At 35.3% G+C, this 18,759-nt stretch overlaps 4 protein-coding genes across 6 annotated transcripts; 1 reads left to right on the top strand and 3 right to left on the bottom strand.

Moving 5' to 3' along the window:
• Positions 1–1,639: 1,639 nt before the first annotated feature.
• Positions 1,640–8,177, bottom strand: LOC107415940 (probable galacturonosyltransferase 14). Of its 3 annotated transcripts, XM_025072692.3 has the most exons (7): positions 7,249–8,176; positions 6,108–6,163; positions 5,829–5,984; positions 4,187–4,777; positions 3,353–3,655; positions 2,434–2,721; positions 1,640–2,326 (listed from the first exon to the last, which is right to left on the bottom strand). In XM_025072692.3, exons 1-6 carry the CDS (start codon positions 7,457–7,459, stop codon positions 2,437–2,439), a joined length of 1,602 nt encoding a protein of 533 aa, XP_024928460.1. In that variant the 5' UTR covers positions 7,460–8,176; the 3' UTR covers positions 1,640–2,326; positions 2,434–2,436. The 3 variants fall into 3 exon arrangements, with proteins under 3 accessions (XP_024928460.1, XP_015879863.1, XP_015879862.1); XM_016024377.4 differs by having other exon boundaries at positions 1,640–2,721; positions 7,273–8,177; XM_016024376.4 differs by having other exon boundaries at positions 1,640–2,721; positions 7,249–8,174.
• Positions 8,178–11,451: 3,274 nt separating this feature from the next.
• On the bottom strand, positions 11,452–14,516 carry LOC107415950 (pentatricopeptide repeat-containing protein At5g39350). The gene is made up of 2 exons (XM_048471387.2): positions 14,394–14,516; positions 11,452–14,235 (listed from the first exon to the last, which is right to left on the bottom strand). The coding sequence occupies exon 2, from the start codon at positions 14,224–14,226 to the stop codon at positions 12,205–12,207; it is 2,022 nt and encodes a 673-aa protein (XP_048327344.2). The 5' UTR covers positions 14,227–14,235; positions 14,394–14,516; the 3' UTR covers positions 11,452–12,204.
• LOC107415951 (uncharacterized) lies at positions 14,303–15,299 on the bottom strand. The gene is made up of 2 exons (XM_016024394.4): positions 14,819–15,299; positions 14,303–14,520 (listed from the first exon to the last, which is right to left on the bottom strand). Exon 1 carries the CDS (start codon positions 15,282–15,284, stop codon positions 14,856–14,858), a length of 429 nt encoding a protein of 142 aa, XP_015879880.4. The 5' UTR covers positions 15,285–15,299; the 3' UTR covers positions 14,303–14,520; positions 14,819–14,855.
• Positions 15,300–15,325: 26 nt separating this feature from the next.
• On the top strand, positions 15,326–18,754 carry LOC107415908 (protein FAR1-RELATED SEQUENCE 5). The gene is made up of 2 exons (XM_025072472.3): positions 15,326–18,282; positions 18,427–18,754. Exon 1 carries the CDS (start codon positions 15,943–15,945, stop codon positions 18,124–18,126), a length of 2,184 nt encoding a protein of 727 aa, XP_024928240.3. The 5' UTR covers positions 15,326–15,942; the 3' UTR covers positions 18,127–18,282; positions 18,427–18,754.
• The last annotated feature ends 5 nt before the right edge of the window (positions 18,755–18,759 follow it).

Genomic DNA, 18,759 nt, shown 5'->3' with positions numbered 1-18,759 from the left:
CCATGAATCAGATCCAGTCATTAATTATAATAGTTGTTCATTAATCTTTAATAAGTTGCGTATCTAATTTATGAAATGATTGATAATGATGTTCTTATATTACTATTATTATTTTCTAATTTTTTTTTTAAGAAAGATTTCGGATTATTATTTATGATGGAGGGAGAGGAAAATGATATAAACCAAGAGGGTTGGTACTCATTAAATAGGTCCATATATATATATATATATATATATATGTGTGTGTGTGTGTGTGTGTACATGTACATGTACATGTGTGTATATATATATATATATATTGAAAATATTCCTAAATTATATGTCATTCGAAAAAATAAAAATAAAAATAAAAAGTAAGTGAAAGACTTGCACATACCCACCATTTTAACAATAAAGATGCTTATGCTTCTATTCCGAATTCAAATGCCTCATCCAGTACATATATACATATGATTTTTATCATTAGGATGTTTTAATGGATTTATTGTACTAATTCATACTCATATTTTATAGATAGAATGTATTTCAAATAGTCGTTTATTTTTAGAAAATGATAAAATTCTTATATATATGATTTTATATATATATAAGTTTGGTATGACATCTGTTTTACAATATATATATATAATTAAAAATAAAATAAAAAATAAATAGCTCAATCCTATATTCCTATGGCAAGCCAATATACGAATATATCAAAATTCCATTTCCAAGAACCTTTTAGATTCTTCCATGATAAGGCTTTGGAAGAATCAATCAATTGCTTATATAATTCGCAAAAACGATGTTTAAAGACTTGATTTCTAGTTATCGATAAATTATAATACAAAGGAAAAAAAAAGGGTAAATGCCAAATGGGGTCCAGTAAATAAAATAAAAAAAAATGTGGGGACTAATTAGTTTGATTATGAATGTGGTTAGGCATCAATTTCCATTGGAAATATCAGAGTTTAAAAGATTTGGTCGTCGGATGCTAAAAAAATTATAATAGACTATTTCACATTGCGTTTCTTGTCATCATCAACTTATTAAATTCCAGGATTAAGAAATCTTTCGTTTGAAAAATATAATAAGAAAATTGAACCGTTGCCTTGTCAAGTGCCACAGTTGTATATGAGATCCCAAGTGAATTCAAATTCAATTTTGTTAGGGGCAAAACCAGATGAAAAGTATATTCAACAATTTTTATTTTATTTTATTTTATTTTTTTGAAAAGATGAAGAGTGAAATTTCTTATATCAATTAAATAAAATCAAATTTTTTTGTCATTTTCCATAAAACTTTATCCATTCCTTTATCTTAATTATCTATATGACTTTTCTATTTCTTTATTGCACTACAAGTTGCACATTATTAAATATAATAGTTCAATTTGGATCACACATTATTATTATTTTAAAAAAAAAAAAAAAAGAAGATAAAACAAACACAAGCATTTCTTTTTTCTAGAATTTTCTGAAAACAATAGACATAAAAAAATTATATTTTGACATAAATAAACATTTTGAGCCGGCTATATGGTGGACAAAGAAACAAATAAAATAAAAATAAAGAGAGCCAATTCAAAGAATATAAGAAAAGAAAAGACAAAGGGCCATAAATTTGAAAAGCAATAAGAGACGGCAAGATAGAAGAAGAATTTAGGGAGAAAAGAATTTTCTGCACATTTCAAATGTCTCTCGTGAATCATCGTACAAAATAAATACCGATTATATATAAAAATATAAATTATATATGACCTAAGAATAAGCTTCCCATTTCAAATGGGACCTATAAAAATAGAGCAAACCTGTGTAACACAGCAATCTCCCAGAACCTACTTCTAAATTCACCAAATAATGGATACCAAATTAGGCAAGGGAAATGGGTACTAACAAAAATGAAAGACAATACAAATTTCAAAAGAAAGAAGGACAAAAAAAATTTGAGGGACAAAAAAACATATCCGGGGGTAATAGGTGAGCCTGATAAAAAAGACCTGTTCTAAACTTTCCTCTTCCATGCACCAATCAGCAAATCATAGAGGCATTGACATAGGCACTTTGTTTCTATCTTCTGTACTTCACTTTTATTCAGAAAATATGAGCTAAAAAATCAACAACACCCCAGCAGAAAGGACCAATAATATTATCCTTTCTTTTTTTTTTATCCAACCAAAAAAATAAAGGACGGATTGCTATGTTACAGAATGAAAGAATGAATCTCATGCCCTTGATCACGATTATGGTTATGGTCACTTTCTGCAGAAGTATTAGGGATGACAGCAAATCTTTACCTGGGAAGTTTTGCCCTTCAGGTCAAGTTTCTGATTGTCTTTCGAGAATCCCTGAAAAAATATTTTCGAGCTGTAAAAAACTTACATGAAACCCATATCAATTGCATCTTTTTTTTTTAATCCTGTCCCATATCTTCTTTTTAGCTCCTCCAGCTTACCAACTATGATTCCAAGATGTGGCAATTCCTAACAAAATCATTGGAGTAGTTCACATATTTTGTCCAAAATGGCCGAAGGTGCTCAAATCCGATCTGCAACCAAGGTTTTGACTGGCCATTATAATGGATAACTGCAGCCTTCTTAACACTCTCAATGTCAGTTCTATTTTGATAGCCCAAGCCAAGCATGTGCCAGGATGGGTCAATAGGATGAACATGACCTTTAAATGCTATCAAAGCAGGCGGTAGTGTTCCAAGCTTCCATATTGTCAGGTTTGACTTCAGATTCTAAACAGAAAGAAAACTCACAATCTGAGTTAAAATCACATCTGCAAACCGATAATACAAGTAACACAGCAAAACAAATATACAATAACAACAGGCTGGCCAATCCAAAATATAGTCTTAAATTTTCGGTTCTTGTTAAGGCTCCAAAAGTTCCATACGACTGAATATTTTTTATTTTATTTTATTTTTCATTTTAGTAAAATTGAAATCGAAAAGTGAAGCAAATAGATCAAAAATTTATTCTCAAAAATTTATTCCCATTCAAAGGTTGCAAGATCCTTTAAAAAATAAGTCAAAAATGCATCTTAAACTCTTAAGAAAAGCCAACTACTCATAAACAATAAGTCCTGCATAAAAAGCTTTTTCCATAATGTATTGGCCCATAAATAACATAACAAGATTAAGAAAAAAAAGTAGGTTATCAAATGCAAATAGATAATGGACTATTGTAAGATTAAATTCAAAAATAATTATGGCAAGGGCAATCCTACAATTATGAAATACACTATGCCATTCACTCATTCAAGGCATTCTGTTGTTTCTAAACTCTCACTATAATTTAAACCCACTAGAGAAGGAAAATGCTATGAGAATAAAGAAACATAATAGTGTGTGGATAATTCAATTTTACCTCTTTCAGCCAAGAATGGTAAGTATCTCTTATGTTGGTCTTCCTCCAAGCACTAAGATCAAAAATGTTCATCCCATAAGCCCATGCACATTCTTCAGGGTCCAAATTCTTTGCTACAAGGGGATGTGAAAAATTGAAGTAATTCTTGAATCGCTTAGACATTACCCACTCATCTTCACCTCTACAAGTTTCTACTGCTCCATTGACCTTTCCCCCAAGGTCAATTTCCCAAAGTGGTGACAAATCTCGCTGAATGACAACATCATCATCCAAAAATACCACCTTGTCGAGGTTTGGAAATAGCTGTTCAACATACATAATCAGCACCCTAATTGTTAAATGCTAAACTTGAAGAGAAGAATTCTTATGTGAAACAAAACAACATTACAAACATCACATCAAAGGCCAAAAGTTTAGATTCCAATTGCTTAACAATGATCCTGCACACCCTTAACCCAATAAAATTACAATGACGGCTTTAAATTCCATGTTACCATTTCAGACAGAACAAGTTTTTCTTTCTTATCTAAACAAACCACCAAGTGGTTAGGATTCCATCATCAGAACTGATTTCCATAACTAAGTTTTTAATTTAGGTAGACACAGATGCCATGCAAAATCTCAACTCATTCCTGCCAATGCAGGTAGGCATACACTCCACAATAAGTCCATGCCATTTCTACGATTGACCTTGACCAATTTTCTTAATAATGTTCAATGCACAGGAGACACAAAGCATCATAGAATAATTACTTTTCTAAACAAAACCAAAAAAAATAACATAAAATTCCAGCTCCCCAAATAAGGGATATGTATCACGTAAAATTCACTTACCTCCGGTAAATATATGCGAAGATGGTTGAGTAAGGATATGTACTTTGGACTTCTAGCCTGCAATTTGGAAGCGAATGTACGTGGGGTTGTATCACTAAGATTGGCTCCCGCAATATGATTTCCATGGTAATAATTCCTGATCCCATTTTGATTTTCTACAGCTTCAAGTACCGGGACATTTTCTCTTGTTAACCAGTCAAACTGGTGCACGCTTTTCACTTCAATGATAGCAGGGGAAATAGGATTCAGTGCAAACCAAGAATGCATGCCCGCATATGTTTTCTTGTCAGTAATGACATGGAAGACTATCTTCTCAGGTTTTAGAGATGACTGCACAGTAGACGCAACAACAACTGCAGCAGCCAAAATATTATCACTTGACAGGACAAAATGGTGGTAAGAGTTATCAGATAGCAGAGGAAGTAACTCTGGTGGAGGCAATTGTTTGCGTGCATGGGCATTGGATGAGTATTCATCAGTCAAACGCAGGGACAGGCAGTGGATGCCTTTAGGTATGGAGCTTGCCGCAAAATGTTTGTTCATTAGCTCTGAAAACTTGGACTCTCTGATCTCTCTTTCAAATTTCTCCATCTTTGCCAAAAGAAAAGCAAAAGAAGAAGAAGAAAGTCAGTACTTCAAACTGTATATTCTCTTTTCTTGGGGGAGGGGAAAATGTTTAACAATACTCTCTCCCTCTCTCTCTCTCTCTCTAGTATACACTAGAATCCGTCCCAACCCACCCTTTTGTGCAAAATTTAGATGTGGCATGACATAGCAGTAAGATCTGACACATAACACCCAGCATTTATTTAAGCCCTAAGCAATTGGCATAACACTCAATTTAATATTGCCAGCAAATGAATTTGCCTCGAAGTTTCTTCTTTAGGAAAGAAAAAGGTGAACAGTTGAAAGGAGTATTCAAGATATAGTTTCCTACTAAAGACAGATAAGGTTAAAGTATCAAAGAACTTAATGGGAGAAAATGAGCTACAAGAGTATATATGCCTTTATTAATCATAAAAGGACACCCTAGCATAAGCCATATTGTCAATATAATCCTACAGCACATAAGTTAGAGAAGGAAATTCATTTTAGGAGCTGGATAATCATCTTTCTTGCTGTGGCATTAGACAAACTATTCCTAAAGGTAATCAAAGAGAAGATGTGGCCTCTGGTCTTCCTATGACCTTATGCTGATAATACTATTTCAATGCAGCTGGAATACATGCCAATCAACTTTGATATGTACGATTACTAGAGTAAAAATAAAAAATAACAATATGAAGCTGTAGTGCATACAGCCTCAAAATTCACTTGGATTCTATTATAGAGAGAAAGAGAGTAAAAGGGAGACACAAGGTACATAGTTCTTTTTGACAAGTGTTTAACATAAAGAATGAAGAAACAAATACATATGAGGCGAAAAAGAATGCTATCTGTGAAGAACAGGGGAGATATTTAAGGTCAATCCACTTAATGCAATATAAAATTCATTCATTGAAAAAATAGGTTATTGCAAAAAGACTAGAAGATAAAAAATAAAAAATAAAAACAAACAAATATAATCATCTTTTCCCATTCCTTAAAATAATTCATCACATAGGAACATAAATGCATTTAGACTTCTACAGCAATAACTCACCATTGCCCTTAACATGAAAGCAAACGTCTTTGTATCATACTGGTTGTTCTTCATTTCAGAAACAAGTTGACTAAAAGAATCTGGGAGCTTTAGATCAGCTGGGATATCTTCGGTGCTCACTTGGTCGAGGATCTTGTAGAAGTCTTTCACCAGTCTCTGCAGTGCCATCATCACAACCACAAGGATTTAGCTTATGAAAATCAACATAAGATGAACATGCTCAAAGATGTGGGGAAAAATACTAAAATTCAATTCACAGCATCAGAAAAAAGTTTATACCCCTGAATCATCAACCCTACCAAGAAGCTTTGGTCCCAACCGCCTGCCTAAACAATCTGAAGCACAGAAGAAAAAGACAAATAAAATCATAAACCCATCATACAAAAAAATGAAAGAATGTTGTGAAGCTTGATCTATGAAACATAATGATATAAAAGCCAGCACAGAAAAATACAGAGTCAAGACAGAATCTTAGTTACAGGTAAAAAATACAGAACTATGATATGTACAAAGAATAAGAAGTGAAAAAGGTCCATTGTTGAAATTTTAGGTTATGAGAGATACCTAAACAATTTCAAGAATCAGAGGCCATGTTGTGACTATGAGGTTAAGCAAACTAGTCAATTCCATGGATTTTAGTTTTGGTATTTATTCTTTATCAACACATACACAATTGCTCAGATTATAAATCTGCATACGCGTCTTGTCAACAAATAGACTATTATAGAATCTACAGAATTCAACCTTAAAAATCAACTGCGTTAAGGGCAAAAAGAAAAAAAAAAAAAAAAAAAACACCCAAAACTCAACCAGAAAAACAAACAAATAATTAAAAATGAATGAAAATAGATTATATGATTGTAACACAGAAAATTCAAATCACAAAACGATTGAATATGCATAAATCATATAATAAATTAGCAATATACAGCATTCACACTCTTGTAATTTGTTTGTCATATCACGCAAGTAACGGTTAATGGAAGTCAGATTAATTCAATTAACAAACACAAGATACACTTGCAGATAATTCATTCAGTTCAGATCTCACAGGTAGCTGAACACTGAACACCGAATGATGCAAGATTAAATAAACAGACCAATCCATGAAACCAACCCAATCTCATAAAATGGCAATACCATCCCAATTCAACAAATGAACCAAATCATTTGAAACGCCCAAAAAAAACCCAATATCTATATTGTGATTTGAAACAGACCCGGCTGATAAATCAACCAGATTCGGCCACAGAAACCAAATACAAGAATATGCAACACATGGGCACAACCATACAATCTAAAACAAATCAAGATCCATTATTTATAATGCCAAAGCAAACTTAGAAGATACACCAATTAGATTGAGATTGCAAACTCGAAAAGTTTTATTTTAAAAAAATAAAAATAAAAATGAAAGTACCAAATGAGGAGCACTTGTTGACACCTTCAAGTGTGACAACAGCAGTGAGAATGAAGACAAAGGGCAACAAGAAAGCGAGGATGAGGATGGTATGGAAGAGGGTTCGATAAGAGATGTGGCGAGCTGCGACCCTGATCTTCATCAAGTCAATAAACCCATTGCTGCTCGAGATCGTGATGCTTCTCATGCTAGGCGAGAAGTGAAGCTGCATCGTCGTCTATGCAGCCCTTTCTTCACGCTAGCAAAAGCAAAGCCACCCAAACTCGAAGCTATGACATCTACTACCATCCATAGGCTTACAATACCCACCATCAGATCCAAACCCAGTCGCACCAATCGCCCACCGACAATGACTTTCTGATTGAGACGAAGATTCACAACCAATTTTAGATCTATTTCTGTGGGTTTTCCTCAAATCTGTTCTGCTTCTTCTTTGTGGTCTTCTCGAAGACCGCATTGGAGATTCAACAAACGGGTTTGTTTCTTCTTTTTTTTTTCTTTTCTCAATTTAATCAAAGATTTAAATCAAACAATCAGGTTGGGTTTACGGGTCAGCAATCACTTTCTCTCCCATGCATCAAGAGAGAGAGTCAGACAAAGGACACAGGGGGAGGGAAAATGGAAGAGAGAGAAACTAAAAGAAAAAAATTGTTTTTTTATTTTTTTGTGCCTTTGCTTCTGTTTGTGTTTTTTTTTTGTGTAAGATTTTTTTCCCAGTTTGCAAGGAGCTTTTTCATTGGTGGATCGGTCCGATCTGATTTAGTTTTCCCGGAAAATAAAATACAAAAAAAAAAAAAAAAGTTTTGATTTTTTTTTCTTAATTTCCATATATATTTTTTTAGTCAAAACCGTGTTAGTTTAGAGAGAGAGAAAATTGTGCGGGATGTTTGACCTATGAAGTTTAGGGTATGAGAAAGCGATGAGAGAGAGAGAGAGGGAGTGGGGATGATAAATGTTGAAAGCTAAATTTAGATGGATATTTTCCTATGTTCATGGGCAAGCATTTGCTTTAAAGAGAGATCTTGTGGATATAATTTCTTAATATTAAATGGGTAATGGAAATTTGCTTAAATTTTTAAATTTTAGTACATTTACTTATTCATTAATTAAATATTATTGCACAAGAGAGAGAGAGAGAGAGATTGGAGTTAAATTTTGAATGGTTAACATTTTGAAGATTAAATTAAAAAAAAAAAAGAAAAAACTCTCAATTTGGACAAGTGTTTGATCTTGGACAAGGGCAGGAATGAGGGAATGTTGCTGTTTTTGTGAAGCTATAGGGTTTGAGCTATATTGAGACTCATGTATAGTAGGGTACTTCATATCTTTATATTTTTTGAATAGAACATAGAAGGGTTGAAAAAGTAAATTATGATATTCAAAATTTGACTATAAAACTTTCACTTATTACAATGTAGGTGTTGGACTAATTACTTTGACCTATAATATCAGGAATTAAGAAACATTTTATTTTTCCATTGGAGTGTTACAAGTTTTAATTATCAAGAACAGAACTCCACTTGATCTTCTTTTCTGCAATGACCTTGTGAAATGATTTATTATATTATCATATCGTAGAAATAATAATAAGACCTTTTTCCATGATTTTTTAGGAGTCAATGCGTGTTAAGGTGTCCATTTTTTCAGTATTTAATGACTTTAGACCTTCAACAATCATTTTGGATGGACAATAGAATATATGGTATTCATTTTTCTCCAGGTTGGGATGTTGATTTACAAAATTAATTCAGCAGTCTCGAATTTCATAATTTATTTATTTTTCTTGTTATTCTATTTATTGGTATCTAATATTATTTATTTAGTTTTGTTGTTTGGGTACAACCAAATCATACAGAAAAAGTCTACTTTTTTTTTCTTTTTTTTTTTTTTTTTCAGATAGGACAGAAAAAAGGCCACTTATCTACCTCTTTTGTCAGCAGTGTAATTCATTTTTACAGCTTTTGGCTAACCCAAACTAAAAGTTGATTTGCTATTTTTTTTTTTTTTTTAAAAAAAAAACATAATGTAACCTGTTTACAATTTTGACGGAATTATACTCGGTTATTTATTGTTTTGAATAATATTACATTGTGATAATTTAAAAACAGTCTAGATAACAACATTCATGGATAATAAATATGAAATTTTGAATTTAAGGCCTGCACAAAAATTTCTTCTTCTCAATTTATCAAAAAAATAAAAAATAAAGAACATTACATGGAAAAATTATTGGGACTAAATTACATCAACCCTATTATAGTTATACATACCGTTTTTGGTTGGTTTCCATCCAACAAATGCAACAAAGAATAGAACTTGAGGTTTGTTAACCTTTCCTAATCCACCATTATAAAGGAAATGCAGCAAGTAAATCAGAAACAGAGAAAGTAATGCAAGAAAAGCTACCCACTTTCACAACATGGTACAAACGGACAACCAAGACTAATTGAAACCCACTTGGTACAAAACTTTTCCAACGCCCCCCACATGGAAGAAGGTTGATTCTTAATTCCACTGCAGAAAAAGGATCGTAGGGCAGAGAGAGAGAGAGAGGAGCTGATTACAAAAAATGGGACAGAGTAATCTGTGGGACCATGGTGCTTTTAAGCATGTTTTTGGGGTGGTTTTCAGAGGCAGATGAAAACTTGATTTTTTGCCTCAACATGGTTTAACTCCAAGTTACTGATATATAAGTTGAGGGCAAACTAAGGAATAAAACCCAGATGGTAATTTTTTCCAAAGATTGATTCTACAGTGGGAAAGCCGCAAAAAAAAAAATGCTTTGGACCACCATATATACAAATGCTGCAACTGGCATAAAGAAAAGCTTGTGAAGTAATATGAGTTGCCCAAGATGAAGAATCTTGTGGATGGGGAAGAACAAAGGGCTATATCACTAGGCAGTGGGCAAGGTACAAGTTTCTTTGTCCAAAGGACAGTCCATCTTGATGGTGGGCAGGCATTAGATTGAGACAACTTCGATCTTCTTTTGTTTTTTATTCTGAAATTTTGCATACCAGACTACCATTACCGTACTAGTTTTGCAACGACAAGCCGTTTCTTGGATGCAAATAGGACCCGAACCGACAGGTCGTTCGTCGGCCAGATCAAGGAGTTGCAGGTGGGATTCCATGATCTGATTTTTGTATTTTGGTCAACCAAAGAAAAATAACTGAAAATTTGACACAAAGGGCAATGCTCTTAAATCAAACAACTCTTGAGTCTTTTTTTTTTTTTTTGGCTCTGCTTAAAATCAAAAGCTTTAGCTGGCCATGATAATTAATTTAGACATTAGATTCTAATGTTTCCATATCTCTCTCTGTATATATGTGCCCTTTGCATAAAAAAATACTGAGAGGGGGCCCATCTAAAAGCATATGACACATGACATGTTACATGTAGCAGTGAGTTGGAGACAATGGTTTTAGAGTATAGGTGATGTGATGCAGAAATGCTTTATTCTAAAGTTAACAGGTCAATTTTACCATCAAACACAGACACTTCTGCATATCCTAACTCCTGCTCTTTAATACGAGCTGTTCATTGTCTTAATCTGCTTGTTTATTTCCCTCACTCAAAATTCCCTCCTATTTTTCCCAACTCTTTTTCTTACCCATAACAATGATGCATTTTGTCACAACGCTTGAAAATTCAGTGTAATTTACGAGGTTCAATTATAACTATGCTAATATGCTCTATAGATGATAAACTAAAGGAAAACGAAATACGTATATGTGCAACTTCTGCACCACTAAACATTTCTAGAATAGAAACAGGTTTTGGTCTAAATTTCATATCTACCATTTTAATGCTTGCAAAGTGTGCTATCCATCAAATGTTCTTATGTAATCTTGAGAAATAGTTGATAAGTATAATGGCAAAGATTACTTTATGTTTTACTCCTACTATGAAAAGTAGGCAATCTAAGTGTATTACAGTAACAATAGACGGTAAAACAATTCCAAGGACAAGTCAATTAATAGACAAAAAAATCCTACTTGCTGAAAAACGAGACAAGACTTAGGGGCTAGCCCTATCATTATTCATTGACAAGAAAAACATTCTTAAAAGGTAAACTAAAGCAAGATACAGAACAGAAGAATAGACAATGGTTTGGCCTTGCTCGTATTTCAACAAGTGCAACAAACTGTAAAAAACTAAAGGCAAAAAGAAATTAGGAGGGTGAAAAATATGTGGAAAAGATACAACTTTGGGACTTTAAACTGCAATATGCCCTTTTCTTCTTTCATATGATTTCCAATCAAACATCTATCTATATCATTATTTTTCCCTCTTTGTTCCCCTTTATTTCGGTAACTGTATCAAATAAAAAATTAAGATGCACTTTACATCTCAGCTACAAGGAGAGTTTACATGAAAAATTATGATTGACCTCAAAGATCTTTAAGTAGCAGTGATATGAAATTATAATTTAGGATCAACCTTTTGAAAAGGTACATCCTATTATCTATCACAAACTCTTAGGAACTAGGATATGCAAATTATCTTCCAATAGACTCTCAGACCTTCCAGAAAGAGGAAGGACTTTCTATAACTATGGCCAGGCTTGAAAAGAACCATCTTTATCATCCAAAGTCAGCAGCGAAGAAAATACACAGAAGCAAAACATATGAAAGGATCAGGTAGAAAAATTGTGAACGTGATTTGACCAATTACTTGTGTCCAGTTGATGATCTCTCACCGTTTAACAAAAGTGATGATAAACGCTGACACAACAGCACCATTGACTTTATCTGATTTACCAAAAGAGATAGCCATTCTAAAATAGGAATGTTATGTGAAATTACGAATGAACTCCCTGCTGCTCCATCATATAAGAGTTTCGGCATTGTCAATTTGCATATAACACTTTGCTTTACTGGAGTTTCTATTTTGCAGAGACATACCTGTTGCGTCTTAAGTTATTGTATTGTTTTAAAGCAAGCTATGACAAATTTACATATTTCTGATTCCAACCGCACTGTGAGCTGGTGATTTTCTTAATCCTATTTTATCCATAATTCGTCTCATATTTTCTGCATCTTTCCACCTTCCTACAGCTGCATAAATATTTGCCATCAATATGTAATTTCCAGTGTTTTCTGGCTCAAGCTCAAACAGCCACTTTGCAGCTACCTCTCCAAGTTCTACATTCTCATGTATCACACATGCACCAAGTAATGCACCCCATATAGCATGGTTAGGTTTAAATTGCATATTTTGAATGAGATCATAAGCTTCTTCTAGTCGACCTGCACGACCAAGAAGATCAACTACGCATGTGTAATGATCAGTCTGTGGTTTCACTTGATGACTTGCAAGCATGAATCTTAACAAATGCAAGCCCTCATCCACCATACCAGCATGGCTGCAGGCATGCAAAACAGAAGTAAAAGTGACTTCATTTGGTCTAACCCCAGACTGAACCATTTGATTGAAAAGTGAAACAGCAGTCTCACCCAGGCCATGCATTCCATAACCAGCTATTATCACGCTCCATAAAACAATGTCCTTATCGTGGTAGGGAATTTCATTAAAGATCTTGTGAGCATATTCTAAACTTCCACACTTTGAGTATATATCAACCAAACCTGTAGCAACTTCAACACCTGAGAGAAACCCGGATCTTATCAAGTAACAATGGACATTCATTGCTTGCCGAAAATCTGCTATAATAGAAAATGCAGGAAGGAGACTATTCAAGGTTGCATCATTTGGTTGTATTGCTTCCACTAGCATTTGTTTGAAAAGCTCTATAGCTTCTCTTGCAAGCTCATTATGAATACATCCTGAAAGAATAGCATTCCAAGGAACTATTCTCTTCTTTGTAGTTTTTGCAAATACTCGAAAGCTATGATCAACATATTTGCATTTTGCATACATATCAATCAAAGCAGTCTCCACAACAACATCAAACTCAAGTTTTTGCCTTATAGCCCATGCATGCAAGCACCGACCGTGTGCTGGAAGATACAAACTGCCACAGGCTGAAAGAAGGGAAGAAATAGTTACAGAATTAGGTATTACACCATCATGCTGCATTGGCCAACAAAGTGCCAATGCACTTCTTGCATCACCATTTAAAATGTACCCATTGATCATGGTGGTCCATGTTACCACATCCCTCTCACCCATCTCGTCAAAAAGTATCTGTGCCTCATCCATCTTACCACACTTCGCGTACATATCCATCAGTGCATTGTTTACTCTTATCGTCCCCAATCCCTTCTCTTCTACTAAGGCATGAACCTTCCTTCCAAACACCAAATTCTTCATGTAACCACAAGCTGGCAACACTGACACCACAGTGACACAATCTGGCTCCACTCTCACATCCATCATCCGGTTAAAAATCATGACAGCCTCCTTGGCACACCCATTTCGAAAATATCCATTAATCATAATATTCCAAGATGCTACGCTCGGCTTCTGCATTGCATCAAAGATCCATTGAGCTGCTTCCTTCTCCTGACAATTCATATACATCACCAACAATGAGTTCTGGACAAAAATGTCCATATCAAAGCCAGTCATCATTGTCCGTCCATGAAAACAAGCACCCACATCAAGCAATAACAACTCACCACATGCCTTAATAACAAACGGATATGTAAAGTTATCCGGTTGGCACTGACCCAAAGTGAGCATTTGAATGAACACTTGAATAGCCTCATACGGCAAACTACTTTTAATATACATTCCTATCACTGTATTATATAAAAATGAACTCCGGAGAGGTAAGTCATCAAACAATTTACGGGTATGTGGGATGTGACCATGCAGAGCATACAATTTTACCAGGTTTGACAGGAGATGGGAGGAGAGCAGGCCTGAAGTAGTGCTGTGGGCATGGAGTTGTTTGGCTTGCTTGAGGGATAGACTAGCTGTATAATGCTGCATAAGTAACTCAGATTTCGTTGTCGCAGTACTGGTAACAAACTGCTTGGTTCGGGATAAAGCCGGTGAAGGGCCATTCATCAACTTAAGCTGTTTTTTTGAAACCAACAGCTGCCTAGTTATATGAGTTAAAAACTTCATACAAACATACCTCAAATTTATTGAACACAGGTTTCTTTTATTTTAAAAAATGCAGAATATAATTCATCCTAACAGTAGATAGTAAAAAGGTTCATAAGGAATTACACCTTTAAGCCAGTGTTTTTGATAATTTAAATAACAACTTGGACCCCTGGTCAAATTCAGTGAATTCCACAGACCCCAGATTCTCCCCAAAACCATTAATTGGAAGGAGTAAAAAGTCAAATTGGAACCCTGCACAAATCCCAGAATAGCAACAATAAAAAAAAATCATAACCAGAAAGTAAAAGACAAGTAAACAACCACTACAAGCTGCATTTTCATATGAAGATGATTTAATGGAACTTTTTCACCAATCACCCAAAAAAGAAAAAGAAAAAAAAATCATTTTTTAAGAGAAAGAATAAAAACCCCAACAATTCATATTCTTTCTTTTTCCCAAAATAAAAAATTTGGCTCACCAACCAACCCCACCCCCCAAAAAAACAAAATACCAGGAATCTGAGGAAAACATTAAAGAGCAAAAGAGTACCTGGTAGTGGAAGCAAAACTGATTAGTGGTAACCCCGTCAAGGGTGATGGAGCTCCATCACGCTTTTAAGCTTTGGTGCGTAGAGAGAGTATACTAAAGCCTGTCGATTGGCGACCTCGAGCTGAGACTTACCATCGGAGAAAGCAGAGGAAACTGAAGATGGGTCGGAAAGACTGCGATTCTGACGGAAAGCGTCGATGGTCCTGCGCTTCGTGTAGTCTCTGATGTTGTAGTCTGGGAATTCGCGAGCAATTCGAAGAAGCGAGCGGAAGAGAGATAGAGCCTCCCGTCGTGAAGGAACAGGAGCAGCCGCAACTGTCATTTGAATTCTCTCAAACAAACTCAGAGTCACAGAGACGGTGAAGAGTGAGTAATGGAGATAGATAGACGGCAGAGATTCAACAACCCATACCCAGTTCCCACTATATGGGCCGAATTCGGGCTTTAAAACGTGGGCCGAGCCCATATATATCCAAAGAGGAAATGTGTAGCGTAACTAATCCCAATTTCCGGTGTGCGAGATTTATAGATTGTAATTGTAGCCTATAAAACTAGAAAAAAAAAAAAATGCATCAGAGGCCATCAGATTTAGATCTCTCTATTCACCACACCCAACGAATAACCCAATCCAACGGCTCAAATTTTAGTAGGTTTCTTATCCGGAAGAGAAAGCAGAGCGTTATTGGCGTCCTCTCATTGCCTCTCGTCCGCGGCGCCGTGCGTCGTCGTTCCTCAATTTCCCGCACTTTTCACTTCACTCTCCACAACAAAAAAAACCAAATTTCAACGGTAAACTTAACACGGTTACGAGAGTTTGGATATTTTTCTTTCTGGGTTTATTCACTGTAAAATTCCTTGCAACACTTGGGCACTTTATTTTCCTAGAAAGCACAATTTTTTTTGTTTCTTTGTTACACCCAAAAGAATTTGGTTAACATGGGGTTCTTTTATAGCATCGTGTTGGTGTGTAAGTTTTGAAAAATTAGTGTGGAAACTTTTGAATGTGGAAGAATATTAGGAGGGTATGCATTAGTTTGAGTTTTGAGCAGCATTTTAGAGTCAAAGGAGTTGCCTTTATATAATATATTTGTTAATGTGAGTGGGGTTTGGACAAAAATAGTATAATGGAAGGAGAGAATTCTGGTGAAGCTAAAGATGTGGGTTCCTCCTATATGGTGTCATTGGAAGATGAAGGTGGTGAATGCTGTGCTGTGGAGGATGTTGGAGCTGCAATGGTGTTGGATGATGATCCCAAAGAATATTTAGGAGGTGGCGTTGTAGAACCCACATTGGGCATGGAGTTTACTTCTGAAGAAGACGCCAGGAATTTCTACAATGCCTATGCTAAGCAGACCGGTTTTAGTATCCGCGTGAACTCATATTATCGTTCAAAGAAAGATAATTCGATTATATCCAGGGAGTTTTGTTGTTCTAAAGAAGGTTTTCGTCGGGAGAGACGAGCAAAGAGGGTGGATTCCGGTGATGATGCAAAGAGGAGGCGTGCTAGGCCTATCACTAGGGAAGGCTGCAAGGCACTCATGACTGTGAGGAAACGAGACAATGAGAAATGGTATGTGGCAAAACTGGAGAAGAGCCATAATCATGAGCTGGTGACTCCAGCAATGCGGCATTTTCTTCGCTCACATAAGGAAGAATGTGATCCTAATAAAAGTTCAAGCAACTCTTTCAGTTCTCCTCTAATTGGTTTGAATAATTCTTCTCTAAATGCTTTGGCTGAAGATGGTAATAGTTTTGGCAAGGTTCCATTTGCTGTACAGACTCGTGTCAATTATATTGGAAGAGGACGGCTGAGCACTTTTGGGATAGATGCTCAAAGTCTACTTGGATTTTTTAAGGCTATGCAAGCTAGTGATCCTGCATTTTATTATGCCATACAGGTAGATGAAGAAGATAGACTAAGTAGTGTTTTCTGGGTTGAGACTAGATCAAGAATTGCGTATAGTTGTTTCTCTGATGTTGTAGCCTTTGATACTACTTATCAAGTGAATCAGTATAAAATGCCATTCGCACCTTTTACTGGAGTAAACCATCACAAGCAATCTGTGCTCTTTGGATGTGCTTTGCTTGCGGATGAAACTGAATCCACTTTCATTTGGCTCTTCACTTCTTGGCTCGAGGCCATGTCTGGACGGCAACCAGGTTTGGTTATTACCGACTATGATTCAGCCATTGGTAGAGCTGTACAACAAGTGTTTCCGAACTCAAGTCACAGATATTGTAAGTGGCATATTATGAGCAAAATGCCAAAAGAAATGGGTGTCGTATATGGTGCCCTCCCAAAGACTTTTCAAGTGGAATTTGATAGATGTGTTAATAAGAGTGAGACAACTGATGAATTCGAATCTGCTTGGCAGATGCTTCTGGATAAGTACAATCTCAGAGGAAATGATTGGCTTCAATCACTTTATATTGATCGCAAACTATGGGTGCCTGTACATGTAAGAGACACATTCTTTGCAGGCATGAATGCTGCCCAGCGAAGTGGAAGTATGAACTCTCTTTTTGATGGCTATGTGAATGCAAGGACTACTTTACAAGATTTTGCAGAGCAATATGAAAAGGCTTTAAATGATCGGTATGAGAAAGAATCAAAGGAAGAGTTTGAAACATTTTATACTAAACCAGTTTTAAAGACACCGCTACCGGTGGAAAAACAAGCAGCAGAAATCTACACCAGAAAAATGTTCTCCATATTTCAGGATGAAGTTTTTGAATCTCTTGTGCTTGCTGTGAAATTAAGTGGAGAGGAGGGAGGAACCATAAAAAAATATGAGGTTGCTAGGTTTGATGAAGAACATAAAGTATATTTTGTAGATTTTAATATCACTGAACAGATAGCTACTTGTAGTTGCAAGATGTTTGAATTTGAAGGGATCCTATGTAGACATGTGCTTGCAGTATTCAAAGCGACAAATGTGTTTATACTCCCACAGCATTACATCTTAAAGAGATGGACAAGAAATGCCAAGGATGTGGCCATGTTGCATATACTTCCGAGTGTCGAAATGCAGGGTAATTCACAAAAAGGAAAGAACTTGCAGTACAGTATTTTGTATCAGGAAGCCATCAAATGTGCAGAGGAAGGGTTAGCATCTGACCATATTTTTAAGGTGGCTTTAAATGCCTTGAGAGAGGCTAGAATTAATATTATGGCTGCAAAGAAAAATGCCGTCAATGCTCCAAAGCTAGACACTATGGCCAGCACAAGTAATAGAGGTGACGATGCAACAATTGCCAGTCAGGGAGACAGTTCATCACTAATAATAACTACCCCTGACCACCAGTGAGATAAAACAGGAGATTCATCTGAAGAAAACAACACATCCAAATATGTGTTGGAGCAGTCATCCAGTGGAGTTTCTTTACGTAGTAATTGTAAGTGCCCTGGACATGATCGTCATACTTGCTTGTGGTTGAAAGGTTCGAGTCAGAATATTTCAATGGTAAGGTGGTTGTTTTTTTTCAGTTAGTTATTCCTATTGTGCTGGTAGTTATTACTATTGTGCTGATTATTATGCATTTAGTTAAACTATTTATTTTGAATTCATTGTTAGATCTAACCAATCATAGTGTTCTTTCTTTTGTAGGACAACTGAGCCTAAATTCTGCCACATCTCAAGAACATTCCTTCGACTTCAAGTTTAAGGTATTCCCTTTATACTTGGTAATCTCCATTCTTCTTGTAGTTTAAGGTCACAAAATTTAGGAGGATATGAGGTTTGCAGTTTTTATTGCATCCATATCGTCTCCAGTAAATTGGATTCGTATACTGGGAAGAGTTTAGTGGATAACTTGGATTTATTTTCCAGCTTGAAGATAAGTTTCTTATGGTTCATTATTTGCCTGAATGGCTTGCAAACTATAACATATGTATTCTTTAGCATGGTTGAAGGTGAAGGTTAAATATTTTTTTCATTTAC

Source organism: Ziziphus jujuba, chromosome 4 (genome assembly GCF_031755915.1).
Source record: "Ziziphus jujuba cultivar Dongzao chromosome 4, ASM3175591v1".
Classification (NCBI taxonomy): Eukaryota; Viridiplantae; Streptophyta; class Magnoliopsida; order Rosales; family Rhamnaceae; genus Ziziphus; species Ziziphus jujuba.
Note: the sequence above shows the minus strand (reverse complement) of the source record. Positions and strands in the feature narration are given on the sequence as shown.

Bases quoted from the DNA above. Each gene is read 5' to 3' on its own strand.
- LOC107415940 (XM_025072692.3), bottom strand. From the start codon at position 7,459: ATGCAGCTTCACTTCTCGCCTAGCATGAGAAGCATCACGATCTCGAGC. The intron at 6,164-7,248 runs GTACTTTCATTT...TCTGTGCTTCAG, and splicing joins CAACAAGTGCTCCTCATTTG to ATTGTTTAGGCAGGCGGTTG. The intron at 4,778-5,828 runs GTGAGTTATTGC...CTTTTGGCAAAG, and splicing joins CTTTCATGTTAAGGGCAATG to ATGGAGAAATTTGAAAGAGA.
- LOC107415950 (XM_048471387.2), bottom strand. From the start codon at position 14,226: ATGAATGGCCCTTCACCGGCTTTATCCCGAACCAAGCAGTTTGTTACC.
- LOC107415951 (XM_016024394.4), bottom strand. From the start codon at position 15,284: ATGGGCTCGGCCCACGTTTTAAAGCCCGAATTCGGCCCATATAGTGGG.
- LOC107415908 (XM_025072472.3), top strand. From the start codon at position 15,943: ATGGAAGGAGAGAATTCTGGTGAAGCTAAAGATGTGGGTTCCTCCTAT.